Here is a 20,600-nt window from a genome sequence, read left to right on the forward strand (position 1 = left end):
GATGAGCTGAAGTGGACATTATTTTTTAAATTCCTCAATCTTGCATGGAAGGAATTAGGCCAATAGAGTTAGTGCTATGCCACTTCCCAAAGGAAGTGGTCATAGGAAGAGTGTAGTCACCCTAAAGGTGGTCAGCCCATTGGCCACCATCTGGCACTCCCTGTAACACCCCTAAATTCCGTTTTTAGGGGCACCCCTGAATCCTAGAATTAAGATTCCTGTCAACCTAAAAAGAGCACCCAAAAGACAACTGTCCTACAGCCCAGCGACCTCCAAATCCTTGGGAGGACTGCCTGTTTTCAATAAAGAACAAGAAGTCCTGTGGACTTGTCCAAAAGAAACAACTCCAAAGAAGAAAGAAGTCTGCCTGAGGAACCGCAAAACCACCTCTGCACCTAACGCCCACGGCTCGAGCCCAAGTGGCCCACCAGTTCAGTGAAGGTTTCCCTGCGCTTCTGACCCAGAGTCCATTGTGGGCAGACTCCTGCTGGGCGCCACAGCAATGCCTGCAGCCTAAATCCAAGGGCTCCCTCTGACCTCTACCTGCCAGGTAAGTTGTTTCCGATGCTAAAAGACACCCCTGCATCCGAAGCCCATGGGCCTTGGGGAGCTACACCATTGGTTTCCCTACAACCCCTGGCATCTTAACTTACCTGGGCAGCTGTGGGTTGACCTCTCCCAGCCTCCTGGCAAGAGTCTGCAGCCCGTTTCTGAAAGTGATCTCCTGCATTGACTAACACTGGGAGCCTGATGCTGTGTTGCACTCTGCATCCGGCTGCCTTGTGGCCCCCTTGTCTTTGCTTCATCCTCAGGAGATCCACCCCTGGCCCCGCTCTACTCACCTGTAAGCAGCGCTGCAGCAGATACCCATTTCTCCATTGTTAGCATTGGGCGCCCAATGCTGTGTTGGCACACTGCACCTGGCCGCTCCTGTACTGCTGAGGGTGCAGTGCAGTCCTCTGTTACCACCCATATGTTTTTATATGAGTGGTGCCTTGAAGAGTTTGACAAGCAAGAAAAGAGGGACAAAGTGGTATGCTACAACCAGGCCAAGAATACTTGCAAATTTGCAGGGAGTGCAAGAATTTGGAACTGCCCATGTGTGTTATTGAGAGATAGTGGCACAGCCAGAGTTTCATGGGCCGTAGTGCAACAAAGGAAATGGCTCCATGGCTGCTGTTTTAACTCTAAAATATAGCAATATCAGGGTTCATCACCTCCCCCCACGCCTCTGGGCACTGGTGTACTACACCTGCGGCACCAATACAAGCTACTCCCCTGTTGAGAGTAGGAGTGTGATGCCAGTGGCATTTGGGTGTGCAAAAAAAATAGTATTCTCCCTCAAGATGTCATTGTGTCCTGCAGAAAAAAACAGCACCACAACCAGTGTTCTTGGGATTTACTAAAGCAGAACAAGAGAAGCATCTATATGCGGTTCTGAGTTGTCACATCTAGAGAAAGGGATAGAGTCATCACAGAGTTTGTTAAATGGCACCAGGTTCAATTTTCTGTGACAAGTCTGGCACATGGGGAAATTACAAGATGAGGAGTCTGTGGCTGGGAGAATCCATCAGAAAAACAATCCCACTGATATTACTCCAAGGGGTAGGAAAGGGTAGCCAAATTAACCTAGCACATAACAAAACAAAATCAGGTTGTGCATTTTTTTTCCCAAAAGAGTTACATCACCTTAGTCACTAAAATACAAAGAGAAAGATCCAAACGAGGAGATGTCGTTAACAATTACACCCCACAGCCTGTAGCAGAAATAGAAGCAAGACAACCACAAGTTACCAAATGATTTAAACAAAAAAACTATCAAGCTTCTTAAGAACACCATCAAGAAGCAAGCCATTTAAGTAAGCACACTGACACCACATTACAAAAGCAAGCAGAAAGTGTAACCTGATGGGGGATTGAAGAAGACATGCTCTGGCAGCACCACAATCCTTCCTCCACTAACATCAGTGATCCAGGCGCAGGCCATGCTATCTTCTTTGTATCGTTCCAATTTCAGTATATGCGCTGCTAAAGAGTGCACAGCTATCCAAAATACCTTACAATGAGAGACAGCAGACCTATTCTGGTCGCACTGTCAAGAGCCGCAGCAACAGCAAAAACAGGATGACACCAGTCGCAACTTGAGATGATAGTTAAAGAGGTTCACTGCTGAAAGAGAAGAGTGAGAGCAGTCACTGGGCACCATCTTGACTGGTGAGTCGGCAACGCTGGATGCAGCAGAAGAATCTGTACTCAGCAACAGTTGACCACAGGTGGAGAAGTGAGGCTCTAACTGTTGCAGGGCTGTGCAAACTGCAGAGAGGGAATCCCACCAACGAGAGCGACAGAGAATCGACAAATGATGCCTTTCATGTGGCAAAGGACAGCGGCTGTTGGATTAATGACAAGTTTCTTCATGCTTGCAGTGAGTAGGCCAGAGAAGCAAAGGAGCCCAGATGAGTGAAGGAGGGCAGGTGCTTGAGGCCACCCTCTACCATGGGGGCAGAATCTCACAGAGCTCGCTGGGTGTGAGTCCTCTATACAGCGACTGAAGCGTGCAGTAGTGAGCAGAATGTCAAAACACCAACTGAAGCCATCAGAACCACTTTGAGGCAGCACAAGAGAGAGTGACTAGACTGACCATAGATAGACTAGCTTAGCAGCCTGCGAGTCCCATCAGGGTATTACCAAGGCTTCTATGCGTGACAAGACAAACTGCAACTGCGTGGGCATTTTCAATACCATCAGTGCCACATGCTGCTCTTGAGGTGGGAGACCACAGGAGTTGAGCACTTGGTGCCCCCCCCAAGCAAATCAACCCATTATGCTGCCAACATAGCGGTGGAAACAAAGGCAAAAGGGAGGCCTCAATCAAAGAGCTGCTGGTGTCTAAAGAATTAAAAATGGAAGAAGCAAAACAAACTGCAGACATATCACAGCTTTCCACTGAGAGACAATCAGACCTGTCCACACAGCCTGTCATCACAAAGGATTTCTTCCAGCAATGTCTGGCTGAGGTCAATACGGGAATTGCAGCATTAAGACAGACCTGAAATCATGTCTCAAGATCTCAGAAACAATTATGTGCCCTTGGAAATCGAGTAGATGATTTGGAATTTTCAAAAGGACTGCTGATGACAATTCAGAGGAACTGCACCACATGGGAAAAAGGCTGTTCAAGCTTGAAAAACATGGCACAAGCTATTGGTGAAACTGGAGAATCTAGAAAATATGTCCATAAGGAGAGTAAATGAAGATGGCACTGTAGCCTACACACAATACCTACAACTTTCAGGAGTAAACGAAGATGGTATTGTAGCCTACACACAATACCTATTCCTTTCAATTAGAAATAAGTTGGACGCTCCACCCATTTTAATGGGTAGAGTACAGATGGTTGTAAACTTGAGCCCACAAAAAGATAATTCACCGGACGTTCTGGCTTGAATATACTTTTCTGACAAAAAGAAAGACCTCACGGTCATAGCAGACAAAAGAGGTACCTAGCTTTGGTGACCACAGAGGACACCTGTTTCTGGACTTGCTGGCTGCAGTGCTTAAGAAAAGAAGGTTATTTGGGCCTGTTACAGTATTTAATGTTATTTCTACGAAAGACTGGGGAACGACAGTGGTGTTTTCACTTTCATCACAGGAAAACTGGTATTATTCTAGACTCTGTGCTGTAAATATGTGCAGCTGGGTCATAGGACAAGGTATGCAACTGACAAAGTGGGTTCACTTGCAGACTGCCAAACTGAAAAACATCAACTGTAATATAATATGATTTAATGCCCTGGCTAAGAGACTTGCGGTCATTAATCAAGAGTAATTAAACAGACATTTGTGTCCTGCACTTAATACAATTGGTACTTTAAGCCTGGCAGAGGCTACAGCTGAAGTAGTTCCTAGTTCAAATTTCTCTTTCAGCCCATGTAAGTGAACAAGCTCGCCATTCTGAGATCACCTAGGCTGCACTGACAAAGTAGCCGCAGACAACGGAGACAGTGCAATACCGAAGCAAGCCAAAGTCCATATATGATTTCCATAGTATATATTCTCAACGACCATCAAGAAACTATCTTAAGTATTCTCTTTCAGATATATTCTGGTTTACCCTTTGTTGAAGGTGACTTTAACACAGTGATGGACAGAACCACAGATAGAATGCAACAAAGGCTTGAGGGGGCAGGAGCAGTGACAGAGGCCTTTACTCAGTGGGTTATACTGCTTTCTGGAGGGCATACACAAACGTTATTCAGAATACACGTTTTACTCTGCAGCACATAAAACAAGCACTGCTTCATGGGGAGCATAAGCTTAGTCACAAGAAAGGTGCCATCTAAAATAGGCCACATCATTATTCTGGACCATGCACTGATATCCCCGATGGTGGCCACATCAGACCAAGATTAGAAACTAAGGCCCTCATTACGACCCTGGCGGTCGGTGGAGAAATGGCGGTAATACCTCCAACAGGCCGGCGGACAAAACAATGGAATTATGTCCATGGCGGTTACCGGCATGGACAACCGCCACTTCTCCACTCTGACCGCCAGGATGGTGACGACTGTTGGGCTGGAGACTTTGGTCTCCAGCCCGGCAGCCATCACAAGACCGCCGGTGGTATCAGGACCCTGCATAACGCCATGGATTTCTTTGGGTTTGGAACCCCCATGAAATCCATGGCGGTAGGCACTATCAGTGCCAGGGAATTTGTTCCCTGGCACTGAAAGGGGTCTCCCCCACCCTCCTCCCCCGAGTCCCCCCCCCCACACCCAAGACTCCCCTATCAGCCCCCAAAGGTGTCAGGACCCCCCCCTCCCCACTCCCCCCACATTGACATGCACAGCCCCCACCCCCTTCACACACACTCACACAGCAACTACACAAACAAGCTGACATACACACAGACATATGCGCACACATTTCCCATACACACAACACACACCCCGCATGCATACACGCACTCACACACCCCCTCTACACACTCACACAGACCCAAGCACTAACACAACACACAACAAACCCCCCACCACCCCTCCCACCCCTAACGGACGATCACCTTACCTGTTCCGGTGATCCTTCAGGAGGGAACGGGATCCATGGGGGCTGCTCTGCCGCCAGCTCCCCGTCACCAGAACACCGTCACACCGAATCATGGGTTGTGATTCGGTGGGCGGTGTTCTCATGACGTGGCGGTGAAGGTGGAGGAGCCTCCACTTCTCCGCCGACCGCCAGTATGGCTGCTGGTGGTCTTCAGCACGGCGGTACCTCAGCGTTCTTCAAAAAAGACAGCCGAGGTCCAAATGAGGGCCTAAGTCTGTAAAGACTTACTGACAATTTATTACATAACTGAAACGATAAAGGAGAGATACAGAAGACTATAAAGAATTTTATGATACGAATGTCTTGTTGGCAGTGATATAGGGCACATTACTGGTGGTGCTTATAAAGGTACTGTAATGCAGTGGCGGCTCCCTTTAACAAAGCAAGGATAGACATTGGCACAAAATTAGTGTGTGAACTGAACAATCTAGCGTGGTACCTAAACCTACTGTGCTGCCTAAACATAAACCATTCCCCTGACTTGCCCTTCAAAGCTGCTAAAACTGTTTTAAAAAAGTCTTGACAAGTTTGTCAGGGGGATGGGAAAGTCGACTAGAATCACACAGAGGCTCCTTTAGGTGAACAACTAAAAGCATGTTTGATGTACAACTATCAAAAGATGCAAAGGGGGTTCTCCTGGGTATTCAATTTATAGAGGGCACCTCTACAAGGATACAAAGGGGCAAACAATTGCACATGGCATTGGGAGCAGCCCTCCACTTAACATTAGCTGTAAGAGCTAAAATAGAGATACCTTATTGGAGGGGTTGGCTATCAAACTGATGGGAGTGCCTGGCTATGGAAAATATAACTTGGACTGTAGATCACAGGCTTAATACTTTCGATCTGGATTTGTCTCACACCTAGACTTACCAGTCTACTAAGTGCAGGGATGTGACTTGCACCAGGCACCTACAGGTACTTCGAATCATACCACCAGAAATTACTAAAATATTTTAAGCCCTATGACAACTGGGTAACATGAAGAAATGAGGAATTGCGAAGATCACACCAATATAATGTTCAGTCTAGGCCTTAGAGATAAATACAAAAAGGTATGATGTGGTGAAAATTCCAGTTCTTTTCTGTTACCTTTGCTGGCCAGTCTGGTTGTAGGCAAATGTATGTGTAGTTTGAACATCAAATAAACACAGTTAAACCTGAAGGAGTCAAGACATTGTTAATAAAAAGTGTGCTAGAAGGGGGCAAGTTTGCATAGCAAAAAGCACAGCAGCATATAAAACATAAGATAAGTGATTAGAAGAGGCATCAGTTATGATATGCTCCCAAGTATCCCCACTTCATGTTGTATAAAACAACCACTGCAACAAATTAGGAGACAATTAAAAATCTCCACAATAAAAAGTGAAAAAGCCATTCAATAAAGATATTCTGAAGAATAATGTGTCAAAATTGCCTCTGCAAAAAAAATTAGTCTTTAGAAACATTCCCGAGTCAGCTGTAACAGGAAGACTGGTGATCAATTTCGTACTGGACCACCACCAAAGAAAGGTCTTGTCGGAAAAGCAGGAAGGAGTAGATACTGATAATGAGTTTCAGAGACTTTGCAGACATCCATACCAATCAACCTCAAACTGGCAATAACCAAGACAAATTATCGATAATTATTATTTAAGATACTGAGTGGAAGAGGAAAGTACTCAAGTAGGCCAAAGAGCTCTAGAAGATATCAGTAGACTGCTAATGTTACTTTGTATAATAAAAATCAGAGAGAGTTAGTGATGAGAAAATCACACCATTCATCAAATTAAATTCATTTAATAAAGACAGTAAACAACTTATTACTAATCAGTGTAGCAGTTCAAAAAGTTATTTCGAGTAGTTATCAGCAATGCATTCAACGTGTACGCTGTTTGTAATGAATAAAGGTAAGATGATAATAGATAAAACGTTTACTATATTAAACGTAGCGTCTAGGCAAATGGCAAAGGCATACAGACGTCCTCTTGACACTGAACAAATAGATGTAGGCTATTTGTCCAGAGAAAACAGCACAATGGGCAAAAGGAGATAAATACAATTGTTTGTGGAACATAATTTCAAGTGTTTGAATTGTACTGAATTTATGAATGCAACATATATTAATTTTAGGGTATTGTATGGTAAAGTTTCAATATTATTGGTGTATTCTGTAATAATATTGCATTTGATGATCAGGAATATAATGTTCAGCTCATGAATATTCGATTTGCAACCACATGAGTGTAAACTGATTCTTTGATATGACAGATTGACAATAAAACGTGTAAAAACTATAAAACTATACATACACCACGGGACACGGCCTGCAGGACCTTCCTCATTTTTCCTTGGAGCACTTCTTGGCAGCTCCTTTATCCCTGCCACAGGTACTTTTCCGCAAGCCGGTATAGAGTCTGACTCCTTAAATGTCACAATTTGCTCCTGGTGAAATCTAGTGAACTGACAAGCTGGGGAGCTAGTGTACTCTCCACTTGTTTCTTGGACTTGGAGAGAGGTGTGGCGTGGGCTTTCAGTTTACTAGGTATAGACACTATAGGAGATTTCTTCGATAGAGGGGTGATGTGCAGTTGGGACCAGATCAAAGCCCATGTGGTGGCACCCACCGGACTAATGCAATTTCACCATCACAGAGCACAACATGCCCTGCGAGGGGTGCTTGGTGTGGACTTGCAGGAACCCCTAGAGCTGTTAGCCTTGACAACCGTTTTACAAACACCTATTCCAGCCTGTCTTGTTGCTAGACTCTATATCTATGCACAGGAGGCTTGCAGGCCTGGCCTGACCAAAACTAGATTAGATTGGCAAAGGGACCCACAACTCACCATAACATACACTCATTGGCAATATTGTTGCTCGGTCACCCTAAATAGTAGACATAGACTTATTCACATCAAGTACATAAACAGAGTGTACTACACCCAGGCTAGATTAGCCATGTACCACCTGCAAGACAATGCACAATGTCTGCAATGCACGGTGGATGACGCAGGCTTTGCGCACCTCACTTGGTACAGCACGGGAGTCCAGAAATTCTGGGAGGAGGACTTTCTGACCCTCAATGCCATTTCTGGGTTTTCCCTATCCAGAGATCCATTGCTGGCCCTGCTGGGATACGACAGGGATGTCCCTAAACCAGACAGACAGCCGTTGGTCATGGGTCTGCTAGCGAAATGCAGAGTTGGCATTCGTTGGGCCCGTGGCCCCTAGCTACTCTTAAAGGAACGGTTCGCAGACATGGGGTATTGCAGCACACACTCAGACGTTCCTTCCCAGCTGATGAATGCCATGTGACATTTGGGGATCATACAGAACCTATCTCTATAGCCACACCAACACGGAACCTGGCAACGGGAGAGCAGAGAAGGCCAAGTCGGTTACGTCATAGCTGAATGTCATAGACATTTGAGGGGCATGTTGGGAGAATATGATCCAAATGAGTGGCACTAGGGTCACCTTCTTTGGTCACTGCCATGATGCGTGCTGTACCTTTATTTCTTATAGATATTGACTGTATTGAGATGCTTATAACCAATGCTGTGTTTACTGATCCTACCTCTGCTGTAGATTGAGCCTTCAGAAGGAAATGCTTACCTTCTAAGTTGCAGTTTTGTTGTCCATCAGCTAATGCCCTCTGACAATCTTGTAATAATTTTTATGATGACTACATTTACCCTGGCTATGCATGCAAAGACTGTATGTAATTGTTGAATATTCAATAAAAAGCTTTAAAAGCCATCTGCATACTCGTGCCATCTAGTGGTTGGCCCAGATGTTACAAGTCGTTTTTTTCCCAAAATACTTTAAGTCACAAAACCTCTTGTGACACCTCCTTTGTTCCAGAATGCATCAGCACAATGGCTCCACCATAGATTGCTTTTCCGCTGACAAGGCACGTAGCATGGGAGGAGCAACTTGATCAAGAAAGCGTGTTCTGGTGATTTGGTATCATTACAATTATGTGTAAACAAATGTGAGTTGGTTGCTATCTTCTGGGACGCAGGGAGGGTGCATGTCAATCTACAGCACTATATACTATAAACAGATGTTACAGGATAAGTAGAATTTTCCGTTGGTAGCATGTGTGGCAGTAGATACACATGCTCTGTCCATATTGTAAAGCAGTCCCTCTACAAAGCACTGGCTAGGTAGCAGATGTTTGGAACTCCCTTAGAACTGTTTGGCTACAAGGGCTTTCCAATGCATTCTCAAGTCTTGGCTCGAGTGTTATTGGAAAGTAAACTTTGAGTCAATCAGGGATCGTCGAAATTATTTTGAAAACCAAAGTAAATCTAATGCAAATAATTGTTCATCGTCTGGGGCTGCTGATGCCGAAGATGACCACAACCGAAAGCTTTGGCAACCAAAGCGTTAAAACCAGTTCTGGAGAAGTGTCCAGCCTGATGACAGAATAAAACAATCTAAGATGGAGCCGTACAGATGATACATTCTGGAACAAGATAGGAGTGATAACAGGTTTTGTGAATCTAACTTCTTTGACGAAAAACAATGTGCAACTTTCAGGCCCAACACCAGATAAAATCCGCCCCATTGTCAATAAACTAAACCCTACTTAAAGTAGGAGAAGGCTATGTCAAAACATTGTATGGGATATGAAAACGCGTGCTACTCCAGCTATAATCAAAGCACATGAGGCTCTCCCTGGCATCACATTTGTTTTAAGGTGGGTTAAGTGTGCCGCTTTGGAATCCAAATTGTTCTGTTGTACATAATTATTTGTCGGGACACAGAATGACTGATAAGAAAGACCATACAGGTTGTTCTTTACTGACCGCTGAAATGTTTAATCTGTTTTTGATCTGCACAATTTATGTTTGTATTCAACTAGTACTAAGGCACTTTTTCTGACTCATCGTGTCGATTGCTGCTATCACGTTTCCCTGACCACACTTATTTTTACTGTGATTTTGCACTTTGTGGTCTCCCTGGCCCGTCATGGTGTGTGGCGACTGAACGGAGGGAAACAGTCCATACACTTTGAGGCTCGGTAAAACTACTGCGACCACCATTTTATAATGCGATTGGCAGTCTAGTCTTCCGAAGTCGTCCCTAGTTTCCCTGGTTGCTGAGGGCTACTTAAGAGGCACCCTGGTGCAGACCTGCACCGCCGGCGCAACAAAAGCAAGCCCATCTGCGCTCATCCACGCCCGAACGCTACCAGCTGCCAGAAACCCCTCTCCTTTTCTACAAAATAGTAAGACATTGCCGACAATATTCCATTCCATTACAAGTCTCAAAAGGTTTAGGGAAAAGTCAATTCTTTCTCGGACTCCCAGTATTCTATGTACTTCAGTTCTCTCTTTAGAACACAATGGTCCTTACAACTGAATAACCTGTAATTTTGTGTGCTCGCTCTCTACGCCCCCAGGAAAGATACAGGCCTCCTATTAACAAGAACACCTGTCAGTTAGAGCATAAAATAAGCAGCTCCCTTGAGGTCGCTGAAATAGAAGTACTGATATCGCAGAACCCGGCAAAAACCCAGCTACGTAGTCGCTTTTGCAACGTCTGCTCTATTCCCAAACATGCACTGGAACATTGGGGTCTTCTTGCTACTGACAAAGCAGGTATCTGCGTTATTTCAGAAACATGTCTCGATCCTATGGCGCTTCCCTGTATCTCAATAGCTTTCACCTCTGAACACAGTCTAATTAGACAAGATAGAAAGACCAAAATTTGTGGTGGAGAAGCCACTTCCTTTCGTAAATCGTTAAAAGTTACTCTTTTGGACTAACTTCTCCCTTGTGTGGACCACTGTGTCTTCAAAATGGAAACATAATCAAAGGCAATCTGGAAGGGGTGCCCGGGTTTACCACCCTCCAGGTTCTTTAAAAAAAAAAGTGGAACCACACGTTCTGGCATCAATCATTTTATGTTGGCTGGGAATTTTAACTACCATGCAGAATTTGATTTTTATCCCGATACTTCCCACATCAGCTTTCTGACCTGGAATCGTTAGGCCTTTATCAAAAAAGTCTTAGGCTGAACACATATAGCTGACTACACATTGGATCTTATATTCACAAACTCTTCTAACATACAGGTGGATCAACCCACACCACAGGTTTGGATAGACCATTTTTCTATTCATTTTTATCTCCACGTGGGAGAATTCTTGGGCCTCAAGGCAGTTGTGTAGGAAGCTGGCCTGGTGTGTGGTGGATACCTATGTTGTTGGCAGCAAATATAAGTGGGAACCACGAATGCTGGAACCACGCATGCCTAAACAACGTGGTCGGAACAACGACCGCGTTGTTACCACGAATGCCTTTACCACGAATGCCTTAATGATTTTTCATTGTAAAAGCATTCCTGGTAAAGGCATGCGTGGTTCCAGCATGCGACACTCCACACTCCTAAAACAATCATACCCCAACCCCACCATTCCGCCCCTAAAAACAATTCTACCCCTACCCCACTACCCCGACCCTAAAACTACTGCAACCCTCCACCTCCCCAAAAACTAAAAATACCCCGACCCTGCCCCTAAAACTATTGCAACCCCCCCCTAAAACCTAAACTACCCTGACCCCACCCCTAAAAACACCCCAACTTCCCCACCCCTAAAACGACAGCGACCCCAACCACACCTAAAACCTAAACTACCCCGCCCCGCCCCAAAATCTACCTCTAAAAATGAAAAATACCCAACCCACCACCCTTGCCCCTATAATTACTGTAACCCCCAGCCCCCCATAAACCTAAACTACCTGACCCCCACCCCTAAAAACTAAAAATACTCGACCCCCCCACCTGACCCTAAAACTACCGCAACCCCCCACCACCCTAAAACCTAAACTACCCCTACCCCCACCCCGCCTCTAAAAGTACCCCTAAAAAATAAAAATAACCGACCCCCCACACCTCTGCCCCTAAAACTACAGTGATTCCCCACCCCCCAAAACCTAAACTACCCAGGGCCCCCACCCCACCCCTAAAAACTAAAAATACCCTGATCCCCCACCCCTGCCACTAAAAACACCCCACCCCTAAAACTACAGCGACCCCCACCCACTTAAAACCTAAAATAACCCGACCCCCTACCCCTAAAAACTAAAAATACCCCAGACCCTCCCATCCCATCCCCACCCCTAAAACTACTACGGACTCCCAACCCCCTAAAACCTAAACTACCCCGACCCACCGCCCCTTCAAAATAAAAATACCCGATCCCCCCCACCTTTCCCCTAAAACTACCCGACTCCCCTAAAGCCTAAACTACCCGACCCCCCCCGCCCCTCAAAAACAAAAAATACCCCTACCCCCACCCACCCCTAAAATGGCCCCAAGCCCACTTACTCAAATGCGTCCTCCTCAGAAGCAGACTCCCTTCTTCTGTGCCTTAACCACGCATGTGGGTTGTGCAGCACATGCGTGGATAATGCACAAAAGAACAAAGTCGTAGTTAACGAAAGCGCTGTTCTGCTTCCGTTGTTCACAACTTCGTTCTACCGGAGTTGTATTCAGGATGCTTCCCGTTGGCGCCTTATAACAGGTCCAGGCAACCCCTATTAGTGATGTGTAGGCAGTGTTGAGGAAGCCAGGGCTCTCTAGAGGTAGCTGTGGATGAGCAGCCAAGACCTATCTAGGAGACATACAATCTTATGCAATACCACGGTAGTCACACCACACCTTATCACACCTGAAAGAACCACACAGTGTTACAAAAATAAAGGTACTTTACTATAGTAACACAACACTAGATTACTTAAAGGCTTCTCTCCACCCCCCCCCCAACTGGAGGTAAGAGCGCACACACACTATATATCTATCTATCTATCTATCTATATATATATATATATATATATATATATATATATATATATATATATATATATATATATATATATATATACACACACACACACAAACACACACAACAGTAACCAAAAATCAGACTAGAAACAACAAGCACTGGCAATAATTCAATAATTAGTGAAAATAGTAAGGGCCCTAGGGGAGGGCCAAACCATATACTAAGACAGTTGAATGCGAAGTGAAGTCCTCCATCCAAGGATATGGAGTTATCAGAGGGGAGCTGGAAGAACTAGGAACCCCAAGAGGTGAGTACCTGAGTGACCCCCAGAGACCAGGAGAGCATAGTTAAGTACCTGGTTTTTCCAAGGACTAACAGGAGTACTTAGAAAGGGATGGTCCAAGAACAGGACCAGTCTAGACTAAACCAATGGTGGATTCTCAAAGAAGAGGACCTGCAAAAGAAGGGTACAGAGTGTAGTCCACGATGGAGGATCCAACGGGGGCAGGAGCTACTACCCACCCTTCTGTGGATGAAGAACCAGCGCGACGGGGGAAGAAGAAGACTAGCTGTGGAGCCCAGGAGCTGAAGGGGAGTCCTCGGAGCAGTGCAGATGGTGTCCCATGTCGGTTGTCAGGCTGCAGTTGGTCAGTGGTGTAGGAGAACTGCCAACAAGCCTTGGCAAATGCAAGAGACACTAAAGAAGAGAAGCAAGTCTGTAGAGGACCCGCAAGGCCCAGGGGACTCGACCTTTTGAGGGGAGTCTGGGGTGACCCTCAGCAGTCGGGAGAGCCAACAGAAGCAGTCACAGCCCCCACAGGCAACTCACTGTCAGCAGGCCTAGTAAGTCACAGTGAGGCCCAGTCAGCACACCTGAGGAGGAGTCCCACATTGCTGGAGCAGCAGAGAGGAGACTGTGCTCGGCAGGAAGAAGTGCTGGGGCCGGTGCTACTCAGAGCCTGAAGATCCCTTAGAGTAGGAGAAAACAAGCCTTGGTAGCTGCAAGAGTGACAGTGAACAGGGGTACTGCCCTGCAAGGAGAGGCAAGGGCTCACCGCCTCTCAAGTTGGAGAGCTGGCAGAGGGAACCAAGGGGACCACTCCAGACCACCACCTGTTATGCAGGAACCACGCAGTTCCAAAGGAGAGCAGATCCACGCAGACAGGCGTCTTTTCTGTAGATGTCTGCAGTTGCAGTTGAGTGACTCCTTCACTCCAAGGGACATTCCTTCTTGCTTCTTGGTCCAGGCTGAGGTCTTGTCTACCTCAGAGGATGCACAGCTGGGGAAATGTTGCAGTTGCTGGAAGGAGCCGGAGAAACAATGTTCCAAAGCGAAGTCATCGCCGGAGTTGCAGTCTTGTAGGTTCCTGAAGAGTCCAGTTGTGGTTCCGGTGGCCAGAGGTGGAAGTAAACGATGCAGAGGAGTCCAGGTGGAGTCTTGCATGTTGAATCTGGGGACCCACCCACAAGTGACTCCCTAATTAGCCCTAAAAGAAGGATTGGTCACCCAGCAAGGTAACCAGCTATCAGGCGGGGTCTGTGATGCCACCTGCCTGACCTGGTCGCTCAGATGGTCCCAGGGGCATCTGCACCTCTTGGTTTTAAGATGGCAGAATTGAGTGGCCACCTGGAGGAGCTCTGGGCACCAATCCTGGGATGGTGATGGACAAGGGAGTGGTCATCCCCCTTTCCTTTGTCCAGTGTTGTGCCAGAGCAGGGACCGGGGATCCCTGGACTGGTGCAAACCGGTTAATGCAAGGAGGGCACCAGATGTACCCTTCAAAACAAACTGATGGCTTGGGGAGGCTACCCCTCCTAAGCCTTGTAACACCTATTTCCAAGGGAGTGGGTGTTTTCTACCTCTCCCACAGGAAATCCTTTGTTATGCATTCCCCAGCTTGAGTTGATCAAGCAACAGGAGGGCTGAAACCTGTCAGAGGGTTGGCAGCAGCGCGGGCTGCCCGGAAAACCCTAGAAGACTGGTAAGAGCAATACTGGGGGGTCCTCTAAGGAGCCCCCAGAGTGCATGGAATCATACAACCAATACTGGCAACAGTATTGGCGTATGATTCCGACATGTTTGATACCAAACATGCCCAGGTTCAGAGTTACCATTATGTCGCTGGACACAGGTCATGACCTGTGTCCAGTACACGGGTAAAATGGCTTCCCTGCACTTACAAAGTCCTGTGCAACGGAACTGGTGTTCCCAGGGACACCTCTGTTTGAGCAAGGGTGTCCTCACACACAGGGGCCTGTCCCCTGCCCTCTGGGCTTGGAGGGCCTACCATAGGGGTGACTTACAGTGACCTGCTGCTGTGACCTGTGGTGAAAAGGTGCTGGCACCTTTTCACGCAGGCTGCAAATGGCAGGCCTACTGACACATTTTGCATGGGCTCCCATGGGTAGCACAATGCATGCTGAAGCCCACAGGGAACCTCTGGTGCCCCAATGCCCTGGACACATAAGTACCATATACTAGGGACTTATAAAGGGGCGTCAGTATGCCAATTGTGGAGTGTATAAAGGTCCTAGGCAACCAAATTTACAGGGAGAAAGCACAATCACTGGGGTCCTGGTTAGCAGAATCCCAGTGAAAACAGTCTAAGCACTCTGATAGCAGGCAAAAAGTGGGAGTAACCATACCAAAAAGAGGGTACTTTCCTACAAGTAGCACCTAGAAAGGTAAGACTATGGTGCCTCTTCAATCTTTTTACACCACAGTTTTCCTCTCCCTTCTCTACCGCCCACTCAGATATTAATCTTGCTCTGGAAGATTTTGTGGAAGCTTTCATCCAGGCACTAGATACCACTGCCTCCGAAAACTCCAGCCACCCCAAAAAAAAGAAAGTTACTTCTCCCTGGTTTTCAGAGTCCCTTAAAGGAAAAAAAAGCAGCCAGCAGAAAGTTGGAACGCTGTGGCAAACCACTAAAACTCCTGCAGAAAAAATACTAATAAAGCAGCATTAGGCATCTACCAAATAAACCTCATAATAGCTAGAAAGACCCATATAGTGGACAGAATCAGCAATGCAGGAAATACAAAAGAATTGTGCCTCTTCTATTCCAGCATCTCAGTTTCTTTGTGATGACCTTGCAAACCATTTTGAAGAAATACTTTCTAAAATGTATAGCACTCTGTCAACTCATCTCACACAGATAGGGCTGGCCTCACCTATCTCTTCATCCTCTAACCATCTCACCCTCTTGGGAATCTTTTGACGCAGTCACCCTGCGCAAATCGTAGTCTTGATAAATAAGATCAAATCGGGCTCACCAGAGGATCCTGCTTCTCTCTATATATTGGCGATCTTGGTCCTAGCACTTCTTCCCACAATTATGGCTCTGTTTAACCAGTCCCTAAATACTGATACTATTCTTATAAAATGGAAAGCAGCTCAGGTTAGACCTATATTAAAGAAACCCATGGCAGATCCGCTAAAACTTGTAAATTATAGACCAATATCGCTGATCCCTTCTCCCAGAGAAATTATGATGACTGTAGCCAACAAACAACCCACGTCTTTCTTAGAAAGCCACTCTCTGCCACTACAGAAACAGCATCAGTGGATGTTCTGGTCACCATCAGACCCTCCCTGGATGAAGGACACCTAGCAATGTTGGCACTACTAGATCTATTTGCAGCATTTAATATATTTTACATTCAATTCTAGTCCAAAGACTGACTGGCAGATTGGTGGCAGCAGAAAAGTCCTGCGTTGGCTTAAAAATGTTTAGAGGGATCGGACCCAAATGGTCCAGCTAGACCTCTTTAACTCTCAAACTATTGTCCTTGACAGGCAGGTACTGCAGGGTTCATTCTTAAGCCCCACCCTTTTCAATTTTTACATGTTCTCCCCGGCTTAAGTAATGAGATCATGCAGGTCCAAAGCTATTTCATATGTAGACAACACGCAATAACCATGGGGAAAATCCCGAATCTACTAAGATCAGTTTCAGGGAATGCATGAAAATAATAGCCCTCTGGATGTCGTCCAATTGCCTTCATTTTGACAACGGAAAGACTGAGATCCTGCTCTTTGGAAAAGCTCCCCTTTTTTTAGTCTGAAGACTGGTTGCCTCCAGAATTGGGGCTAGCTACTACCCCTAAAAAAGTAGTTAAAAATTAGGGCATACTGACAGACTATACCTTCTCTATGAAAGAACAGGTAAATTCCATTGTTCCGTCCTGTTTCAGAACTATGCACCTTCTCAGGAGAGCTTTCCAATGGCTGTCTCTGCAGAGCAGAAAATCCATAGATTATGGCAATGCCCTTATGGTTTCTGCAAATGAAGATCTATTAGCCAAACTCCAGGTGATACAAAACACAGCCGATTTGTAATTTGCCAATCCGCTGCTCATCAGACCCTAAGATCAAATCTTTGCATTGGCTTCTGATAAAAAAAACGTTCCCTCTTCAAACTCCTTTGTCTAGTTAGTACCCACATCCCTTTTTGGAAACAGTCCACTTTATCGGCGCAACAAATTACAATCCTATACACCTAAGTGAAACCTTAAATCCACTGGGCAATCAATTATTCGCCCCTGCTGTATACGTATTGTCAGATACGGGGGTAAATAATTTTCATATCTGGTATCCCATCACTGGAGCAGGCAATCCTGTCCTGACTTGGCCCTATTTAAAAACTTTCTTAAAACTTGGTTCTTCTAACTCCTGTTGATGACTGCTGTCCTGTTTATAGTTTAACAGCACCGAGAGACCCTCTCGGGCTGATTTGTTTGACCTTTACTTATAACAATAATAATAATTTAACATAAGATGAAATGGCCTTAATTACTATTGTTATGTGCACACAATTGATGAGATGAATAAAATAACTATAAAATAGCAATGGTACCTATGGAAGGTACAGTAACATGCACTGACCCAACAAGGAAAGAACACTAGGATTTTATAAACTATTGGAATTAGAAGAAGGTAAGGGTGAATCCATCATGGCTGAGTAGCGCTGACAAGCATCAGACAAAAATCTAAGAATTCTTTGCATGTGTTAATACAATATGCCACACTCAAATAAACCACTTGTTTCACAATTAACATGATGTGCTACTTGATCAAAATTAAATGGACAAAAATGGGGAAAGGAAAATGATGGTAGAGAATACATAAAAAAATGCATCATGTACTTCTTTGAGCACATTCTGAAGACAGGAGTAATAGATTCCAGCAAGTTATGCCAATCTGAAGCAATAAATCCAGCCTAATAAACAATAGTTGTTTTCAGAAAAGACAATCACGTATTACAGAGAACTAGATTAAACTAAAAACACTCATGTTCTGTGAGAAAAATAAAAATAGATATGATGACGCAAATTGTGTGAACAAAAGTAGGTTCACAATGTTAAAATATTCTTACTGAATAGGTCCATAAGCTAGAAGGTACACAGACCATCCCATGATTATACGTCAACCAGAGCTGTTAAGGAGAATTTTCAGACAGCACTGTCATGTGCCAACCAACAATATACTATGAGAGGGTAATAAGACAACTGTATGATCAAAGTACTCGCCCTTAATGCTCAGAATCTACATGCACACTTAAGAAGAACTGGGATGCTACAGCTTTGGGGAGACATACAGGGGCATGGTATTTATAGAAACGTCAAGGCTTGTCAAGACAAATCAACCAGTGCTTGGTTCCTCATTGTGAAGACAAGGAGGGCTGTAATTATTTTGAGCACCAAATTCTCCCTTGTTGGGTTCTCTTCTAAAAGTGACAGGAAAATGTGTTTTTAGGTAGTGACCAGCTTTCGTAGGGGTAGAAGATTGACATTGATTCCAATATACCCTCCCAGCTCTGGTCATTTTAAGAAGCGTTAGAAAACATAGCACCTATTTGCACAAAGCTGACCTTAGATTTCCATTTTCCTGTAGGACCTTTATTAGGTTGACTGGCAATGCGCCTTGCAGTAAGCATTCACTCTGGTCTTGTTTCTCTGTCAGCAAACTGTGGGATTTATCTTGTGAAGATGCTTCTTGTGTATGTTGTGCTGGCCTTCCAAGTTCTCCTGGGATGCTGGGAATGCAAGAAGTCACCTCTGTTTCTTCACTATCATCTTCTGCTATGTCCTCTTCTTCCTCCATATGCAGCTCAACTTTGTGGGCGGCAGCAGTGGATTTTGAAGTGCCTGGAAAGGAAAAGCACAGATGAAGCATTTGGGGGAACCTGTCCCTAGGCAGAGCAGTTTGGGCGATGATACACGCCTTTTAGAGAATTAATGCTATTGTTTACCTTAGTATTCATACTGTGTGCACTTGAAATTATATTGCGAAATTAAATTAAAGAAACCAGAAACGTGGTGCTGGATGTCTTCAAAGAAGACAGCTGTTTACCTGCCTCTGTTTGAGCATTTTTATCAAATAACAGACGTCCACCCTCTATTACTTACCATAGGTCTTGGTGATGGATACCTAGAGAGATGATGCTGCTGAGACGCAGTAGTTCACACAGTAGTTCTGATGGTGCAAAAAGTTATAGGGGTTCTGAGCAGTTTAAAGCGATCAATGCAAGAGTGTAATCTACAATCAATGCCTGTTGATGTCACCCCTGCATTGGTGCAGGGCTAGTTGCACCGTTGTCTCTACCCAACAACTATAATTTGAACCTTTAAACCAGTAATTGCCTGCACTATTGCCTCCAAAGTATCTATGCCTCAGAGAAAGTTTAACATTTCAAGAGTCCGTTTAAATCTAATAAAACCTAAAATTGTATTAAATGTATATATGACCACAGGGTCTAGGAATGAGGTATAAATCTCACTTACACATCTTAGCTGGAGTGCAGCTTGAAATAGAAAGGCATGACTGGGAGTATTGTTTGGCAAAGTGTGTTTAAATATGGCACACCAGGCATTTCTCAAAGGTATGGGATGGATTCACCAGTGTTCTGAAAGTGGATTCTTCAGGGCAGTCAGAGTACCAGGTTCTGCATGTGGTTCCCACCACAGCTACATGATGAGTTGTAGAGAGGGTTCTTTAATGAGGGGTAAAGAAGAAGATAAGTTACTTACCTGTAACTGTGGTTCTCCAGTATTGGTATCTTTCATAGATTCACATGCTTGAATCATTCCCCGTCGTCGAAGTGGGAGTCCCACAGTACATAGAAAGCAGTAGAAAAAATCTCTCTCTTTTTTTTTTTTATTGTAGTCAATGGCAAAAATACATTCAATTTCATAGCTTATTAGCTTAATTAGAAAAGGCCAAAGGTTCAGCCAATCAGGCGAGACCACCCGTTTAGAACCCTCAGCACAGAGGCTCAGTCTCTCAGATTTTCCAGCACTAGTGAATTCAAGAGAGAGACGAAAGAGGTGAGCCTCCACAGGGAGGAGGATGGGCCGCATGTGAATCTATGAAAGATACCAATACTGGAGAACCACAGTTACAGGTAACTAACTTGTCCTCTTCTCCAGTATTGGGGTATCTTTCATGGATTCACATGCTTGAATCAGAATAGTCAGCAGTACAAGAAGATGTTAACATCTGTATCTATAAGAAAACATCATTCTTTACATATCTTTATATAAATATATATCTATACATACATATGCATACATAGTAACCTACAGCTATAGTTAGATATCCTTATCAATATCTATAAACGTATATATGCTTTATCTATATATAAGATAAACATCAGTGTGGAAATAACATTCGAGGATGGCGGGTAAAGAAGATTATTGGCTCACCTAATGCAA

At 44.8% G+C, this 20,600-nt stretch overlaps 1 protein-coding gene and 1 long non-coding RNA gene across 6 annotated transcripts in view; one reads left to right on the forward strand and one right to left on the reverse strand.

The window, feature by feature from the left end:
- The window catches only part of TTLL5 (tubulin tyrosine ligase like 5), an 899,574-nt gene that overhangs the window by 588,439 nt on the left and 290,535 nt on the right, over positions 1-20,600 (reverse strand). For all 5 annotated transcript variants that reach the window (XM_069208446.1, XM_069208447.1, XM_069208448.1 and 2 more), the window contains one exon: positions 18,758-19,034. In XM_069208446.1, the coding sequence (XP_069064547.1) occupies positions 18,758-19,034 (277 nt within the window). The remainder of the gene's footprint in view (positions 1-18,757; positions 19,035-20,600) is intronic.
- LOC138260193 (uncharacterized) overlaps positions 1-20,600 on the forward strand; it is a 331,452-nt gene that overhangs the window by 71,553 nt on the left and 239,299 nt on the right. The gene's annotated exons all lie outside the window — the stretch shown is intronic.

This window comes from Pleurodeles waltl, chromosome 9 (assembly GCF_031143425.1).
Source record: "Pleurodeles waltl isolate 20211129_DDA chromosome 9, aPleWal1.hap1.20221129, whole genome shotgun sequence".
In the NCBI taxonomy this organism is placed as follows: domain Eukaryota; kingdom Metazoa; phylum Chordata; class Amphibia; order Caudata; family Salamandridae; genus Pleurodeles; species Pleurodeles waltl.